The 20,364-nt window shown below is 33.2% G+C and overlaps 1 protein-coding gene across 4 annotated transcripts in view; it reads right to left on the minus strand.

Moving 5' to 3' along the window:
• Nucleotides 1-20,364, minus strand: part of LOC143226789 (tRNA (32-2'-O)-methyltransferase regulator THADA-like) — a 69,252-nt gene that overhangs the window by 41,032 nt on the left and 7,856 nt on the right. For all 4 annotated transcript variants that reach the window (XM_076458200.1, XM_076458202.1, XM_076458201.1 and 1 more), the window contains 5 exons: nt 18,276-18,385; nt 13,127-13,204; nt 12,595-12,760; nt 10,684-10,777; nt 6,870-7,073 (listed from right to left, as the gene is read on the minus strand). In XM_076458200.1, the coding sequence (XP_076314315.1) occupies nt 6,870-7,073; nt 10,684-10,777; nt 12,595-12,760; nt 13,127-13,204; nt 18,276-18,385 (652 nt within the window). The remainder of the gene's footprint in view (nt 1-6,869; nt 7,074-10,683; nt 10,778-12,594; nt 12,761-13,126; nt 13,205-18,275; nt 18,386-20,364) is intronic.

Below are 20,364 nucleotides of genomic sequence, written 5' to 3' on the forward strand. Positions count from 1 at the left end.
TTTTTTTATCCTTCTATGCCATGTGGCAAATAGGATTCCACCATGAACGAGGATACTGAGAAAAACACGTTAAGATTATAGGAATAAACTGAGCAGCTGCCTGGACAATACAGTCAGTCACTGCTGCTATGCAGTTATCTTTCAATGGCTTACAGATAATAGCATGATCAAGTTCTGAGAGAGCAGTGAAAAAGGACTAGTTGGCCTGTTCCATCTTCCATAAAGACTAATAGTTTGGGTGGCATTGACCACAGCCAGTCTCTCTGAAAATGACAGGAAAATGTTCACTGCCCCATGGGTTACTGCCAACCCACCAAGAAAATTAAAAGTGAAGGGGAGAAGACAGAGGGATCAATAACAGTAAAAGACTGACTAGGTGCATGAAAATAAATATAAGAACCAGAATTGATGAAAGAAATGTTACGATCCAAGAGCATACGCTCTATGGAATGACCCCTCCTCATCAATATCAGTCCACCCCAGAGGGGGTTATGTCCATTAAAATTCCCAGGATTAAAAAGGGTGATGGTAACTGCTCAGTGAAGGCATCAAAGTCTGGCTAATTATAAGTCTCTTCAAGAGACAGGTGGAGAGAACAAATAGTGATGGTACAACTCAAGGAAACACGGATGGTTATGGCTTCCAAGTGCATATTGAATGGCAAAGACAGGGTGGGGCACTTACTGACTGACCAGCAGTGCCCCCCTTCCATGCACTTGCCCATCACACAACCTATCATTTTTGTACAAAGAAAACTGCCAAAAGGTGACTGCATCAGCAGGTTTCAGAAATGTTTCCTGTAAGAAGAGACACACAGAATGGTAAGAATCAATCAAATCCTTAATTGTCATCCACAATCAAGTGAAAACCCCAACAGTTCAACTGTATCAAAGTGGCCGTTTTTATTTATGTAGATGACAATGGGAGAAAGACTCCTTCTGTTTTTGACCATGTTTTTATTCTTTATGGAACAGAGGTTTATTGACCTCCATACACCCTGCCCTGAGTCAAGTAGGCAGGTCTCTGTCTGTAGACAAAGATTCCAGCAACATAGGGTGTTAACGAATAACTTTATGTGCAAAAACGGCTTGTTTGGGTTGAGAAAATATTTTACATAGAAGAGCGAACAACGTTTCGACCTTCTTCGGTCATCGTCAGGTTCACAAAGAAAGAAGTAACTGACCGGAAGCTGACCACATGTTTGAAAGGGGTTGTGTAACTGAGTATCGGAATGTAGAGGGCGGTGTTAGATGTTTGAATATATAATTTTATTTATTTTATTATATTAATATAGGTATAATGGCATTCCTTTATATTGGTTTATTTTGGGTTTAAGTTGTTGTATAAGTAAGGCTTTTTTAATTTTGCGTTTGTTTATGTTTGTTTCTTTATTTAGTATTTGAGTGTTTTCTATGGTTATGTTGTGTTTATTTGACTTGCAGTGTTCGAAAATGTGTGAAGGTGACATTTTATGTTCTTTGAATCTGGTTTCCATTTTTCTACTTGTTTCTCCAATATAGAAGTCGTGGCAGTTATCACATTGTATTTTATAAATAATGTTGGTGTGGTGTTTGTCAGTGTAGTTTTTACATAGTATAGACCTCAGTTTTGTGCCTGGTTTTAGAATAAATTTGGTATTAACTGTAATGTCATATTTTGTTACTAATTTTTGCCAAATGTTGGTTATTTGTTTGCTGATGTCAGGAATATATGGTATACAGCAGTATATGGTTTAAATGATATTTTTTTTTTTAGTGAGATATATTTACTTTAGTTGGTTGATTTTGCTTTCTGTCTAGGTGTGTGCGTATAATGTTTTCTATGGTTTGTGGAGGAAACTTATTGATGTTGATGAAGTATTGTTTTATTTTGTCTAATTCATCGTTAATTTTATCTGGTGAGCATAGTTTTATGGCTGTGTTTATTTGGTTTCTTAGTATTTTGAGATTTTGTTTTGTTTCATGTGCTGAGTCCCAAAGGACTCAACTTCGCAATAGCACCCAGGTACATTCCAACCATAGAAATCAAAACATGTTTGGAAGATCAAGCTAGGAGACTTGTGATACTTTCTACAGAAAACAAAAACAAGGAAACAACCAAAAACAACCAACAGAAAGAAGACAACTTAGATAATTTTTTTGACATCCAACAGCCAAACTTCCCAGGTAAAATTAAAAATTTATATTTTCCAGAAACACCTAAAAACAACATCTTAAACGATTTTTTCAAAGAATTGTCTCACAAAACCATCAACATAATTTCACAAAACAGAAAACTAAAAAACAACCTTACAAAAAGAGACATTAATTCCATTTAAAACCTAAAACCAGATAAAAACATAAAAATTCTGAAAGCAGATAAAGGTAACGCTATAGTCATGATGAACATGAATGAATACATCCAAAAAATGAATAACATCCTATCAGACATGAACAAATTTAAACCAATACACACAAATCCAACAAAGACACACGAGATGCAACTAAACAAATTACTACTACAAATGAAAAAAGCCAACACAATTTCACAAACACTTTACTCCTACCTACGTAAAACTGACTCACGCACACCGCAAATATATGGCATCCCCAAACCTCATAAATCAGATTATCCATTACGACCAATAATGTCCACATATGAATCGTTTAATTACAATCTTGGTAAATACATAGCATGGGCATTCTCCAAATATGTAACATCAGCCAGCTCATTCATCAAAGACTCTTTTAATTTCAAGTCTAATCTAAATCAACTTAATCATAAAGCCTTAATGGCCAGTTTCGATGTTATATCCCTCTTTACAGAAGTTCCAACCACTAAAGCCTGCAAGATAGCCTTAGAACTCTATATCCGAGACCCTAACCCAACCATAGAAATTCCCAGTAACCAGTTAGCAACCCTAATAGAATTCACCACGATAAAGACAAACTTCATGTTCAACAACCAAAACTATATACAAACAAATGGCCTAAGCATGAGCAACCCAGTATCACCAGTTCTAGCCAATATTTTTATGACACAAGTTGAAACACAAGCAATTAACACAGCATTACATCCACCACTATACTGGTACAGATATGTAGATGACACGGTTGGCGGGATTCAAATCTACAGAACACATACTTAAAATTTTTTCAATCACATTAACTCTATACATCCCAACATTAACTTCACATGTGAACAGGAAGAAAGCAATCAAATATCATTTCTTAACCTCAAAATTACAAGAACCGACACACAATTCAAAACTGAAAAATCACCCATACTGGACTATACATTCCTTGGGACTCAGCACATGAAACAAAACAAAAACTCAACATACTAAGAAACCAAATAAACACAGCCATAAAACTATAATAACAAAATATGACATTCCAGTTAATACCAAATTTATTCAAAAAACCAGGCACAAAACTGAGGTCTATACTATGTAAAAACTACACTGACAAACACCACACCAACATTATTTACAAAATACAATGTGATAACTGCCACGACTTCTATATTGGAGAAACAAGTAGAAAAATGGAAACCAGATTCAAAGAACATAAAATGTCACCTTCACACGTTTTCGGAACACTGCAAGTCAAATAAACACAACATAACCATAGAAAACACTCAAATACTAAATAAAGAAACATAAACAAACGCAAAATTAAAGAAGCCTTACTTATACAACAACTTAAACCCAAAATAAACCAATATAAAGGAATGCCATTATACCTATATTAATATAATAAAATAAATAAAATTATATATTCAAACATCTAACACCGCCCTCTACATTCCGACACTCAGTTACACAACCCCTTTCAAACATGTGGTCAGCTTCCGGTCAGTTACCTCTTTCTTTGTGAACCTGACGATGACCGAAGAAGGTCGAAACGTTGTTCGCTCTTCTATGTAAAATATTTTCTCAACCCAAACGAGCCGTTTTTGCATATAAATTTCTCAACAAGTGGGTTTCTCGACATCACTGATTATTAACGAATAACTGTTTTGCATCTTAGTTCTGCAGAGGAGCATTGACTTGAGGAAACAACCAAAGCCAAAGGAAGTGAACCTGGACAGTCATTGGAAGGAGTGGCAGATATGGAGATGGAAGTAGATGTAGATTCATCAACTCTTTTTACTATGGAGGGCAAAAGACTCTTCAGATGTTTTACAAACAACTCTGTTGGAGGCACAGAAATATCTGTCTGCACTCCCACTATGACAGTGGAATAGAGTGCAGCAGCAAATGTCTGAGATGGAGTGGGGGGGACAGTAACTTCAGAGGTTCTGGGAAGGAAATATTGTTTACAGTCTTCAAATGTTGCACCTCTTTCTCCTCTGCTTGAAGGCACCATAATCTTTCCACCACAATGAGCACATGTAAAAGAACCATGACATGATGTCTTTGAGTGATCGAAATGTTGACACTGGAAACAGCTGAGATGGTTGGGAATGTATGGCTGCACCTTACAGTTCAGATAACTTGTTTTGACTGTGATAGGAGGACACAGTGATGTAAACATCAGTATCAGAACAGTAGTAGCCATCATAATTCTGTCTGTGAGTGGAGATTCAGCACACCCCAGAAATGCCTTGGCTCGAGAAATCACGAAAGATCTTTAACTTGGGAATGTCCTTAATTTAAATCCCTCTCAACTATAACTCCTCTGGAACAATTCAAAGTTACATGGGGGAGTAATCTCAATGGGTGTATCCTCAATGGATTCCAATTTCAAGAGGAGTTTAGTATGTTGTGGTGAAGAAGTTTCCACCAAAATGTCTGCAGAACACAATTTATTTACTGACTTGGGGAAGCCAGCAAGCCCTTCTAATTCCTTTTGAATAAAAAAGGGAGAAAGCTGCCCTAAGTGTCTCTTGGACAAGGAATGCATAACTAGAAATCAAGGTACAGTAAATGACTGTGAAAGTGACCATTAATCCATGCAGGGTCATTTTCTGATAATCTGCTTTTTTTTTTTTGTGACCGGGATATCCATAATAAAGGCAATACATTTTAGTGCCTACCATCCACACTTACCATGGAGCCCTGTAAGGGGACGCACTACAATACCAAACAAGGACACTGCAGCAACACCAGGGTTTTGTGAGCACTATACCCAAACACCAGCATCAGACACTACATCCACAACACCCATTGGAAACATCCAACTGACCATATGGGAAGATGTTTAAATCCTAAAGGAAGTAAACTGAAAGTACAGAACCTTGTACAAGAATCCACCTCCAAGGGGCTAGCATTATGAATACACCTCCAATAACACTCAGTTATTCTAACTGTAATATTTTTTCTGACATATCATGATTGCTTATGTTTAACCAGATTCTTACAATAACTGAGCATCAGATAGTAGAAATAAAAGCATCAATAAAACTAAAAAACAAATTAAACTACCTTTAGTTCCTGAGAATCTATCAAAGACATCTCTGTTGACTCAACATTTCAACTTTATGCCTTCACTTAGAGCATTAATTTTCCATAACAGACAATATTAACTGGAGTGATATAGTTAATACCAGCAGAAATTCCACCCTGTGGGTGACTGTTTGTGTTACTAATTGCTAATCTTAGTAATTCATACCTCACTGAAAAAATTTTGAAAAAGTGAATCATTTCTAAGAAAACAAAAATGATTTTTTCTGGGAAGTATTACGTGGGATTGGTTTGTTTTGAATTTTGTGCAAAGCTACTTCAGAGCTATCTGCACTAGCCGTCCCTAACATAGCAGCGTAAGACTAGAGAGAAGGCAGCTAGTCATCACCTCCAAACCGTCAACTCTTGAGCTATTCTTTTACCAATGAATAGTGGGATTGATTGTCACATTATAACACTCTCATGGCTGAAAAGGCGAGCATGTTTAGTGCGATGGGATTTTAAACCCGTGACCCTCAAATTTTGAGGCGAGTGCATTAACCACCTGGCCATACCGAGACAAATGATAGGGGACCCGTGAAGTACGCAGGGAGTCAGATTCTGACACTGACCCCTCTGTGTCATGTCCTGGAGGACCTGAGGCCTCTTGTCAAGCAATTAAATTGCTGAACATGTGTAACTTTATGAATTGAATCAAACAAAGAAAGTTTTTATTTCAGCTTGAATGGTATTTGGTTTGGTTTGAATTTTGAGAGCTGTCTGCACTAGCTGTACCTAATGTACTAGTGTAAGACTAGAGGGTAGACAGCTAGTCATAACTACCAACCAGCTTGGAATACTCTTTTACCAACGAATAGTGGGATTGACCAAACATTATAATGCCCCCACAGCTGAAAGGGTAAGTATGTGTGGTGTGATGGGGATTCGAACCTGGAACCCTCGAACTGAAAATAAATATATATAGTAATTTTAAGAAACATTTTTAGTAGTATATTTGCAAACTACAACAATAAAGATATAATAAAACCCTCAGTACAGTCTTAATGAAAGTTGTGTTTCTGTTGCAAGAAGTGTAGTTTTATTTAAAACTGTATTCCATGATAACAAAGTGGTTGTCGCACATTATGTTATTTTTCTGTCTGAATCTTGAATACATAAAGTGAGAAATTTTTTACGGATATTTCTTTGTGGTGCCATTCAAAGAAATGATGCCACCTTGTATTTATTATTTTGGCCACATACATAGTTAAATACACACATACCTGCTGTGTGCATTAGAATAAAATGTATACTCATGGTAAAGGCATAAAACCAAAATGTTAAGCAAATAAAAAGAAAAAAAAACTTCAAAAAAATCCCTAAAGTTTATAATTGCTTGTTTTAATCATATTTATATGTACTACAGTTTAGTAAGCACTACCAAATTTAAAAAGTGATAAATCTATAATTTTTTTTCTTTTCAGCAGTCATTAAATATACTTACAAATATTTTCCCACAATACTGGTGGAATGTTGGTAAATGAATTTTGTTTCTTAAAACCTAGCAAACTTAGTGCTCCATCTCTGATACGAACAAGAAATGTTGTGACGTGTTTGAACAGCTGGCAGCGAAATGGGCCGCTATCTATATTAAGATTGTCGGATAAGAAGTCTTTCAGTTTTTCAATCTCCAACAGAGAAGGCAGCTCTAGCATCGAAGAGAAAAAACGAAAAGTGTGACTTTGGTAAAACTTCAACAATCCGTACCACTTTTGTAAGTCTACAGAAAAACAAGTGTATAGAATACCACTTTTGTAAGTCTACAGAAAATCAATTGTATAGAATACCACTTTTGTAAGTCTACAGAAAATCAATTGTATAGAATACCACTTTTGTAAGTCTGTAGAAAAACAACTTTATAGAATACCACTTTTGTACGTCTACAGAAAAACAAGTGTATAGAATACCACTTTTGTAAGTCTACAGAAAAACAACTGTATACAATACCACTTTTGTAAGTCTACAGAAAAACAACTGTATAGAATACACTTTTGTAAGTCTACAGAAAAACAACTGTATAGAATACCACTTTTGTAAATCTACAGAAAAACAACTGTATACAATACCACTTTTGTAAGTCTACAGAAAAACAACTGTATAGAATACCACTTTTGTAAGTCTGTAGAAAAACAACTGTATAGAATACCACTTTTGTAAGTCTACAGAAAAACAACTGTATAGAATACACTTTTGTAAGTCTACAGAAAAACAACTGTATAGAATACCACTTTTGTAAGTCTGTAGAAAAACAACTTTATAGAATACCACTTTTGCAAGTCTACAGAAAAACAACTGTATACAATACCACTTTTGTAAGTCTACAGAAAAACAACTGTATAGAATACACTTTTGTAAGTCTACAGAAAAACAACTGTATAGAATACCACTTTTGTAAATCTAGAGAAAAACAACTGTATACAATACCACTTTTGTAAGTCTACAGAAAAACAACTGTATAGAATACACTTTTGTAAGTCTACAGAAAAACAACTGTATAGAATACCACTTTTCTAAGTCTGTAGAAAAACAACTGTATAGAATACCACTTTTGTAAGTCTACAGAAAAACAACTGTATAGAATACACTTTTGTAAGTCTACAGAAAAACAACTGTATAGAATACCACTTTTGTAAGTCTGTAGAAAAACAACTTTATAGAATACCACTTTTGCAAGTCTACAGAAAAACAACTGTATAGAATACACTTTTGTAAGTCTACAGAAAAACAACTGCATAGAATACACTTTTGTAAGTCTACAGAAAAACAACTGTATAGAATACCACTTTTGTAAATCTACAGAAAAACAACTGTATACAATACCACTTTTGTAAGTCTACAGAAAAACAACTGTATAGAATACCACTTTTGTAAGTCTGTAGAAAAACAACTGTATAGAATAATACTTCAATAAGTGAAAAAGTAACTTGTTTTACTTTCAATATCAATCACAAATATAGGAAAATGATAAACAAAATGTGAAACAGACATAGTTATATATAGGAAAATGATAAACAAAATGTGAAACAGACATAGTTATATACAGGAAAATGATAAACAAAATGTGAAACAGACAGTTATATACAGGAAAATGATAAACAAAATGTGAAACAGACAGTTATATACAGGAAAATGATAAACAAAATGTGAAACAGACAGTTATATACAGGAAAATGATAAACAAAATGTGAAACAGACATAGTTATATACAGGAAAATGATAAACAAAATGTGAAACAGACAGTTATATACAGGAAAATGATAAACAAAATGTGAAACAGACATAGTTATATATAGGAAAATGATAAACAAAATGTGAAACAGACATAGTTATATACAGGAAAATGATAAACAAAATGTGAAACAGACAGTTATATATAGGAAAATGATAAACAAAATGTGAAACAGACAGTTATATACAGGAAAATGATAAACAAAATGTGAAACAGACAGTTATATATAGGAAAATGATAAACAAAATGTGAAACAGACAGTTATATATAGGAAAATGATAAACAAAATGTGAAACAGACATAGTTATATATAGGAAAATGATAAACAAAATGTGAATCAGACAGTTATATATAGGAAAATGATAAACAAAATGTGAAACAGACATAGTTATATATAGGAAAATGATAAACAAAATGTGAAACAGACAGTTATATATAGGAAAATGATAAACAAAATGTGAAACAGACAGTTATATATAGGAAAATGATAAACAAAATGTGAAACAGACATAGTTATATATAGGAAAATGATAAACAAAATGTGAAACAGACATAGTTATATATAGGAAAATGATAAACAAAATGTGAAACAGACAGTTATATATAGGAAAATGATAAAATGTGAAACAGACATAGTTATATATAGGAAAATGATAAACAAAATGTGAAACAGACATAGTTATATACAGGAAAATGATAAACAAAATGTGAAACAGACAGTTATATATAGGAAAATGATAAACAAAATGTGAAACAGACAGTTATATATAGGAAAATGATAAACAAAATGTGAAACAGACATAGTTATATATAGGAAAATGATAAACAAAATGTGAAACAGACAGTTATATATAGGAAAATGATAAACAAAAGGTGAAACAGACAGTTATATACAGGAAAATGATAAACAAAATGTGAAACAGACATAGTTATATACAGGAAAATGATAAACAAAATGTGAAACAGACAGTTATATACAGGAAAATGATAAACAAAATGTGAAACAGACATAGTTATATATAGGAAAATGATAAACAAAATGTGAAACAGACATAGTTATATACAGGAAAATGATAAACAAAATGTGAAACAGACAGTTATATATAGGAAAATGATAAACAAAATGTGAAACAGACAGTTATATACAGGAAAATGATAAACAAAATGTGAAACAGACAGTTATATATAGGAAAATGATAAACAAAATGTGAAACAGACAGTTATATATAGGAAAATGATAAAGAAAATGTGAAACAGACATAGTTATATACAGGAAAATGATAAACAAAATGTGAAACAGACAGTTATATACAGGAAAATGATAAACAAAATGTGAAACAGACATAGTTATATATAGGAAAATGATAAACAAAATGTGAAACAGACAGTTATATATAGGAAAATGATAAACAAAATGTGAAACAGACAGTTATATATAGGAAAATGATAAACAAAATGTGAAACAGACAGTTATATATAGGAAAATGATAAACAAAATGTGAAACAGACAGTTATATATAGGAAAATGATAAACAAAATGTGAAACAGACAGTTATATATAGGAAAATGATAAAATGTGAAACAGACATAGTTATATATAGGAAAATGATAAACAAAATGTGAAACAGACAGTTATATACAGGAAAATGATAAACAAAATGTGAAACAGACATAGTTATATATAGGAAAATGATAAACAAAATGTGAAACAGACATAGTTATATATAGGAAAATGATAAACAAAATGTGAAACAGACAGTTATATATAGGAAAATGATAAACAAAATGTGAAACAGACAGTTATATATAGGAAAATGATAAACAAAATGTGAAACAGACATAGTTATATATAGGAAAATGATAAACAAAATGTGAATCAGACAGTTATATATAGGAAAATGATAAACAAAATGTGAAACAGACATAGTTATATATAGGAAAATGATAAACAAAATGTGAAACAGACAGTTATATATAATCAGTGGTACAAAAACATATAAAAAGGCAAATATGTTGGTTGAGAACTTACCAGACTTCTTCTGTGATGTACATACTAACATTACTGCTTCAATGCGAACATTTTCATCAATATGGGCTAGTGACTTCAGAACAAGATCTTGTGACTGAAATATCAGATTTTCAGTGTGTGTTTACTGCTTCATAATGTACACAAGCTTTCTAGTTCCAGTTATTTGATGTTTATACAGACATCCATTTATTTTATAATAGAAATAAGTTGTCTTATTATGAGGTAGCATCCATGTCACAAAATTAAATAATCAATAACAGTGATGTATAGACACATTACTGTATGGTTAATGTACAGCAAAGCATAACTAAAATAAATTATATTTGTCATGAGATATATACACTTGTATTATTTAACACTACCTTTTTCACTCACATCCTAAGGATTTTTCAGTAACAATGTGAATGTGTAACAGTATTTCAATCACACTAAGTCCACCACATTCAATGCCAAAAATGTAGGGATACCGTATGACAAACAAACCAGCAATAAGAATACTATTTATACAAGCCAGTCACTATAAACATAAAGTCTATTTGTAATAGTTTATGATAAATATAAATAAGTCAGTTATTATTTGAAACAATTTTCTGGTTTAGTCCAAAGGTCATTGATCAAACATGACAATAAATGGATCATTTCACTACATTATAAAGTAACTAGACTAGTAAACAACCCTATTAATAAACTCAGTTAAAAGAAACACATACACAGAAACAAAACAACAGTGTGCCATGAAAAACACCAGTTACTGTTAACACAATATTTTAACTGCTATATTTCCTGTTTAAGTTCTACACACAAGTTTTTAACAAACATATTCAAATTTATACATAAATAATTGTATAATCAAGGTAATGTACGTGTAATCATAAGATTTTCCTCTACACAAACAAACTGAAAGATTTATTCATAAATAACTGTTTAAAATCCAATTATTCTTTTCAGATATCATGAGTGAACTCTGGATAGAGATGAATGGCTTCCTACTTTCTAAAAATGATTTTCCTTCATATTAAAATCACAAACTTTTTGTGACAGTGTTATTAACTGTCAGTGCTTTCCAACCATGGTTCCGTAAGATACTGGAGTCCCACAGAATACAAGAGTTCCACTCATTCGCTGTATAAATACATTCTCATTGCATAATTGTACTCCAACTACATCATGTATCTTTATTAGTAGATCAAGTTTCATAATGACACAACACAATCACTGTTTTAAATTAGTGAGCAAGACTAGGCACAAACAGTTGCTTTAGTCTTGTAAGCATTTATTATTTGTGTGTGCACGTGGCCAAGTAATTGTTTTGGGAACTTTTCCATATGAGGGTATATAGATACATTAAACACAAGTTTCCATGTCTTGCACGTACATGTGTGGGTATATAGATACATTAAACACAAGTTTCCATGTCTTGCACGTACATGTGTGGGTATATAGATACATTAAATACAAGTTTCCATGTCTTGCACGTACATGTGAGGGTATATAGATGCATTAAACACAAGTATCCTGTCTGCAATTACTGCAGTAATATTTTATGTAATAAATCCTGTTTTGTAATACAAATTTTATGTCAGAAAAGTTCCATGGATTTAAAACAGTTGAAAAAAAACACTGAACCGTGTGAATAAAAATAGATTAGCAAAACTTTAAAAAAAATGTAATGAACCCACTCAGGTATTATTCAGAAGAAAGCACTGTGGATCTAACGTGTAATTAGAAACATTATTATACAAGCGTAAAGGAAAACTCATGCTAAAAGTTTGTAAATGAAGTGAGAAAAATGTACGTGCGAGTTTCTCTTTCCCTCCACTGATATGAACATTAACTACTTTAAGAACATTAGAACTTTGAATTTAATATGTACTGATTGTTTCCTAGCAGCATTTTATAAAACTAACTTACAATATCATTAAATGAACAAACTCCACTCTGTCTTGCAATTCGAGCAAGTGTAACTTCAGCATACAAACTCTGGCCTTTCACTCCTTCCTTCAGTAAACTGTACGATGCAGGTAGGACTTTCAGAGTCCATGGCAACAAGTGATTGACAACACCTTGTTGTTTAACCCTAAAAAATATATTGGTAGTATTTGCTTCTTAGTTTTCACACAAAAACTGTACAAATCTTGAAGTGGGTATTTCAGTTAAATGTAAAAACATTTTTGATTCATTTACATTAATTATTGTGAAAACTAGTAATAAACTTGACACAACTCCACTTAGTTTGACATGTAGTTATAAGGCAGTCTAATGCTACACTATATCTTTCAATAGTCATAAATAAAAGTTTACTTCTTTCAACTTAATATAAAAGCTATCAAAACAAAATAAAACTTAAATACAAAGTAAATTTCATTTCTGTAACTCCTACATCTACTAAATTTTCTTTAACATGCACATATATTTAACTCAATGTTTACAATATCCACTTTACCTACAGCTTCCCATTAGGTTTGTTAAAATCTCTGGCAACCACCATCTTGCCCACTGACATAAAGCTTCACCTTCAACCCTGGAAATCAGTGGATTCATCAATCAATATCCAAAAAAAAAACACAATTATTAATTGATGTGAGAAATACTCAACACCAACATATAAATATGAAATGAAAATAATCGGTAATTTCTTAAAATCTATTTTAAAAATTATTTTCACTCTATGGGTAAGTTTGCAAAACACATTATTTAGAGTTTATACAGTAAAATTTGATTTATGAATCTTTTTCAAAAATAAATGTAGCAGTGTTCTTATAAGGATTCTTTACAGGAGGAAGCTACCCAAGAGAGTTTTGACAGCAACATTGTTTTCAGACATTGTTGTGTGTCTAAATATATATACACTGAAACCTTATTAGCCTCACATATTTGTAATGAAGTGTTTCTTTACAATTGTCAAAACATTTGCACTTAAAGCAACAGATTTTACTTTCCAAATGTTGCAACAATTTTTCAAAATTGTCAATGATTGTACAAATTTCATAAGAGTGACACACGTTATTATCTTCACATAAATCATTGTTTTGTTCAAAACAGTAACTGTGTTATAGAATGTAAAAGACACAATATCAACAACTGTTTTGAGGTACTAACAAACATTACATATTAACGATGCTGAAATGTCTATACATTTTTGTTTGGATTAACATGACTAGACCTGAATCTGGCACAGATCACTCTGATGGCACAACGTACTTGTCACATCTTATATTTACACTGCTGCTGTTAAACTCTTTCAGACAAGTGTCATAACCAGTACCCATTGTGACAGAAGCTGTTCTGAAACACTGTTGTAGAATGGAACTCACTGTCAGTGCAGGTGACTTTAGGACAGTAATTATCACCTTGTTTTCTGGTGTGATTGACCTATACTTTCATGTAAGGCTTTACAATCAGAAACACTTATTTGTTATGTGAAACAGCTGTTCAGATTCACAATGAAAGTAGAGGGGTACTGTGTAGAGAACATACCACTACAATGCATTGGTGATCACATTCAACCTTCAAAAAATACACAAATGTATCTCTCATGTCCATCATTATCAATGGACACAGTCCATTTGTGGCACAGCAATGAAAAATAATATTCTACACAAGTTCATCAAAATCCAATCATTTATGATTGAGTTATAGAGAAAAATAGTACCCTCCAATAACTAATCACTTCTAACTTGAGCCACAGATCAAACATACAGCAACTTTCATCCAAATCCATTCAGGTGTTTCCATGAAATCTTACTGACAGACACACAAACAGATGACTATCCTTGATTGATCTTCAGTGGTGAAGATAACTATACAAGTTAGTGACGAAGATTGTGAAGACTTATCTACATAAAACAATCACTGGACTGTTGAACTCCTGATTAATGTGAGTTTACTGTACACACAAACTAAATCATGATTATTTACACCGATATTCCTGATTAATGTGGGTTTACTGCACACACAAACTAAATCATGATTATTTACACCGATATTCCTGATTAATGTGGGTTCACTGTACACACAAACTAAATCATGATTATTTACACCGATATTCCTGATTAATGTGGGTTTACGGTACACACAAACTAAATCATGATTATTTACACCAATATTCCTGATTAATGTGGGTTTACTGTACACACAAACTAAATCATGATTATTTACACCGATATTCCTGATTAATGTGGGTTCACTGTACACACAAACTAAATCATGATTATTTACACCAATATTCCTGATTAATGTGGGTTTACTGTACACACAAACTAAATCATGATTATTTACACCGATATTCCTGATTAATGTGGGTTTGCTGTACACACAAACTAAATCATGATTATTTACACCAATATTCCTGATTAATGTGAGTTTACTGTACACACAAACTAAATCATGATAATTTACACCGATATTCCTGATTAATGTGAGTTTACTGTACACACAAACTAAATCATGATTATTTACACCGATATTCCTGATTAATGTGAGCTTACTGTACACACAAACTAAATCATGATTATTTACACCGATATTCCTGATTAATGTGGGTTTACTGTACACACAAACTAAATCATGATTATTTACACCGATATTCCTGATTAATGTGGGTTTACTGTACACACAAACTAAATTATGATTATTTACACCGATATTCCTGATTAATGTGGGTTTACTGTACACACAAACTAAATCATGATTATTTACACCGATATTCCTGATTAATGTGGGTTTACTGTACACACAAACTAAATCATGATTATTTACACCGATATTCCTGATTAATGTGGGTTTACTGTACACACAAACTAAATCATGATTATTTACACCGATATTCCTAATTAATGTGAGCTTACTGTACACACAAACTAAATCATGATTATTTACACCGATATTCCTGATTAATGTGGGTTTACTGTACACACAAACTAAATCATGATTATTTACACCGATATTCCTGATTAATGTGGGTTTACTGTACACACAAACTAAATTATGATTATTTACACCGATATTCCTGATTAATGTGGGTTTACTGTACACACAAACTAAATCATGATTATTTACACCGATATTCCTGATTAATGTGGGTTCACTGTACACACAAACTAAATCATGATTATTTACACCAATATTCCTGATTAATGTAGGTTTACTGTACACACAAACTAAATCATGATTATTTACACCGATATTCCTGATTAATGTGGGTTTGCTGTACACACAAACTAAATCATGATTATTTACACCAATATTCCTGATTAATGTGAGTTTACTGTACACACAAACTAAATCATGATAATTTACACCAATATTCCTGATTAATGTGAGTTTACTGTACACACAAACTAAATCATGATTATTTACACCGATATTTCTGATTAATGTGAGCTTACTGTACACACAAACTAAATCATGATTATTTACACCGATATTCCTGATTAATGTGGGTTTACTGTACACACAAACTAAATCATGATTATTTACACCGATATTCCTGATTAATGTGGGTTTACTGTACACACAAACTAAATCATGATTATTTACACCAATATTCTATGTGCACAAGATGTTTTAAAATGTTTAAATTAATCTTATAACCACAGTAAATATTCTAATCAGATAGTACACATCCAGCAGTTTCATATGAATTTTGCATTGGATAAAGTAACTGCTGAAAACCAAGAAATAACTTATAAATGATAAAACATGTATGACACACTATATACAAGATTGTAACAGTTAGCACCTCACACCTCATTCTATGCATGTATGATACACTATATACAAGATTGTAACAGTTAGCACCTCACACCTCATTCTATGCATGTATGACACACTATATACAAGATGGTAACAGTTAGCACCTCACACCTCATTCTATGCATGTATGACACACTATATACAAGATGGTAACAGTTAGCACCTCACACCTCATTCTATACATGTATGATACACTACATACAAGATTGTAACAGTTAGTACCTCACACCTCATTCCACTGTATGACACACTACATACAAGATTGTAACAGTTAGTACCTCATACCTCACACCTCATTCTATACATGTATGACACACTATATACAAGATTGTAACAGTTAGCACCTCACACCTCATTTGATATATGTATGACACACTATATACAAGATGGTAACAGTTAGCACCTCACACCTCATTTGATACATGTATGATACACTATATACAAAATTGTAACAGCTAGTACCTCACACCTCATTCCATACATGTATGACACACTATATACAAGATTGTAACAGTTAGTACCTCACATCTCATTTGATACATGTATGACACTATATACAAGATGGTAACAGTTAGTACCTTACACCTCATTCTATACATGTATGATACACTATATACAAGATTGTAACAGTTAGCACCTCACACCTCATTCTATGCATGTATGATACACTATATACAAGATTGTAACAGTTAGCACCTCACACCTCATTCTATGCATGTATGATACACTATATACAAGATTGTAACAGTTAGTACCTCATCTCATTTGATACATGTATGACACACTATATACAAGATTGTAACAGTTAGCACCTCACACCTCATTCCATACATGTATGATACACTTTATACAAGATGGTAACAGTTAGCACGTCACACCTCATTTGATACATGTATGACACACTATATACAAGATTGTAACATTTAGCACCTCACACCTCATTCTATACATGTATGATACACTATATACAAGATTGTAACATTTAGCACCTCACACGTCATTCTATACATGTATGATACACTATATACAAGATTGTAACATTTAGCACCTCACACCTCATTCTATACATGTATGATACACTATATACAAGATTGTGACAGCTTGTACTTTACACCTCATTCTATACATGTATGATACACTATATACAAGATTGTAACAGCACCTCACACCTCATTCTATACATGTATGATACACTATATACAAGATGGTAACATTTAGCACCTCACACCTCATTCTCTACATGTATGATACACTATATACAAGATTGTGACAGCTAGCACCTCACACCTCATTCTATACATGTATGATGCACTATATACAAGATTGTAACAGTTAGCACCTCACACCTCATTCTATACATGTATGACACACTATATACAAGATTGTAACAGTTAGCACCTCACACCTCATTCTATACATGTATGATACACTATATACAAGATTGTGACAGCTAGCACCTCACACCTCATTCTATACATGTATGACACACTATATACAAGATTGTAACGGTTAGCACCTCACACCTCATTCTATACATGTATGATACACTATATACAAGATTGTAACAGCCAGTACCTCACACCTCATTCTATGCTAGATTAAATTTAATGGCTAGTATTTTGCTGTGCTTCCATCAGGTTGATTTTTAGTTTTGCTCCAATTACACAGGTTGCTCTGGTCAGAAATTAATATTAATAGTATGCTCGGTTACCTTTAAAGAGATATTATTTCAATATACGTTATCATGGACTAGGCCAACTGTAATAGCTAATATTTTTGTACATCATTCTATGCGATGTCCAAATTAACCTCAATATAAGTATAGCTAAATACATTACAGCATATGCTCCACAGTCTGCCTGTATATATCACATGATGAGGATACAAGATAGTTGGACACAAAACTTCTTATCACATACGATGGTAAGTCGAGATGTTTTTCAAAAACCTAGGAGGAAATTATGTAAATAAAGCTGGTTCCAGAATATGACCTCAAAATATTAACATTTTCAACAAACTGTTCTCTTAAATGTTAGTTTCTTAATGCTAACAATTCTGCACATTGAGAAGGTATTGATAGATTCCTACCCCTTCTCACATGTTGCTTTTCTTGGCTTATACTGTCCTCTATTTGCTTGCCACCAGCCTAGATGCTCTCACCTACCTTCACGTAAGGTAACTGTTTTGTAGCATGCAAATGAACGCATAGCATCCTTTCACTAATAGGAGTGCAACACAACTTCTAGCAACTTGTGTACACCTTAGCTAAACTTCATTTTTAAATTAAGTAAAAACAAGAAAAAATGAGAAATACACCAAAAGTGGGAAGAGTGAGAGAAGGTAAGAATTCATTGGAAATACATTTAAGTGCAGGAAAAATGTTATATTATACCTCCTCTCACATAATTAAAATACCACACTGACCTGGTATTGCATCATCCACAAATGCACCCTTCAGAAATAACTCAAAGGAAGCCCTTGGGATATATGAATAGCATATTTAAGACACACCCATGACAGATTGCTCCACTTTTGAGTCATGTATACTCCTCACCAGTGAAACTGGTGTATCACAAGAAGAAATGCCATAAATTAAAAGATCCCTGATGTAGAGTGATTAGACTGCAATAGTCCATAAATGAGAGTTCAACTTCAAGCAATATAAACAGAATCTTGGTAGGAATATCTGGTCCTTGGAAGGAAGAGAATCCTCTACCATTCACCTTGGAGATGAGAACTGGAAAGAAATAAGATCTTCCACTCCAAAGGCCTGCATCATCATGTGTGCATGTTTAGCACAACCAACACAAGTATGTTCTGGAAACCAATATATGGACAAAAGTTGGAAGACAGACAGCTAGATGGCAGTTCAACTCCATTCCTGAACCAGGTAGTATTGGAAATTAACTGTCCAGTCTTCAGGAGGAGGAGGGTTCCTGGGATGCTCACATGTGAGGACTTACAAAGCTGGTCAAGCTCCAACACCAGTACCTAACAGGAACCAACTTCCAGGTAACAGCAACAAGAAAGTTGCCCAGACAGAAGATTGAACTACACTGCCACATAAGTCATTCAGTCCATAACCAAGTAGCAATTATAAGAGAATAAGTCTATGGTGAGAGAAATGACTATACACCATCTTCACCAGCAGAATACCACTGGAGGAAACATCCATTGCCCACTACCATAGTGGTTAGAAACTGATAAAAGAATAGGGTTCCAGTACTCCAATGGAAGAATGGGAATAGGTAATGCACTGAAGGGTCCAGAGGAATGCAACACCAGAGATAGATGCATGAGACATATTTAGATATATATGAGAGAAAAACCCTATTAAAAAAAAAAACATAAAAAATGTATCTATCCACTCTCAGAGAAATGCTGGAGCTCAAGTTGGTAATTGGAGAAAGACCTGTAGAGAAGGAAGTGGCCAGATAATGTGAGACAGATGTATGAGGAACAGTCCACAGACCAGCACAGGCTGTAACTTCTGAAGGGCAACAGAATTGGGCACCCAGAGACATGGTCAGGTAACAAATTTGATGGGAAGAGATTTGAAAGAGGTGATAGACATCAAGATAAAGGGAAGAATAAACCAGTTGGAAAATCCAACCAATAACAGGAGGTAGATCTCAGGAAATGGAAGGGTTTCAATGAATAAACAAACAGGAATGAGAACCACATAACAGCAGGGAGCCCAGACAGGAAATAAGAGGTGATCTAGATTGAGATGAGGATAAAGGTATGAAATAAAAGAGCAAAATGAGGGTAAAAGCAAATTTGCCCTCATATGCAACTGAAATTTTGGGCAGGAATGACTGATCTGGGAAGAGGATAACTCAGAAGTGGTGATATAATGTATGAGACAGCAAGAGCAAACAAATTCAAACATCAAAAGGATAAAAAGGTTTTTTTTAAGGAAAGGTG

Source organism: Tachypleus tridentatus, chromosome 9 (genome assembly GCF_004210375.1).
Source record: "Tachypleus tridentatus isolate NWPU-2018 chromosome 9, ASM421037v1, whole genome shotgun sequence".
NCBI classification, from domain to species: domain Eukaryota; kingdom Metazoa; phylum Arthropoda; class Merostomata; order Xiphosura; family Limulidae; genus Tachypleus; species Tachypleus tridentatus.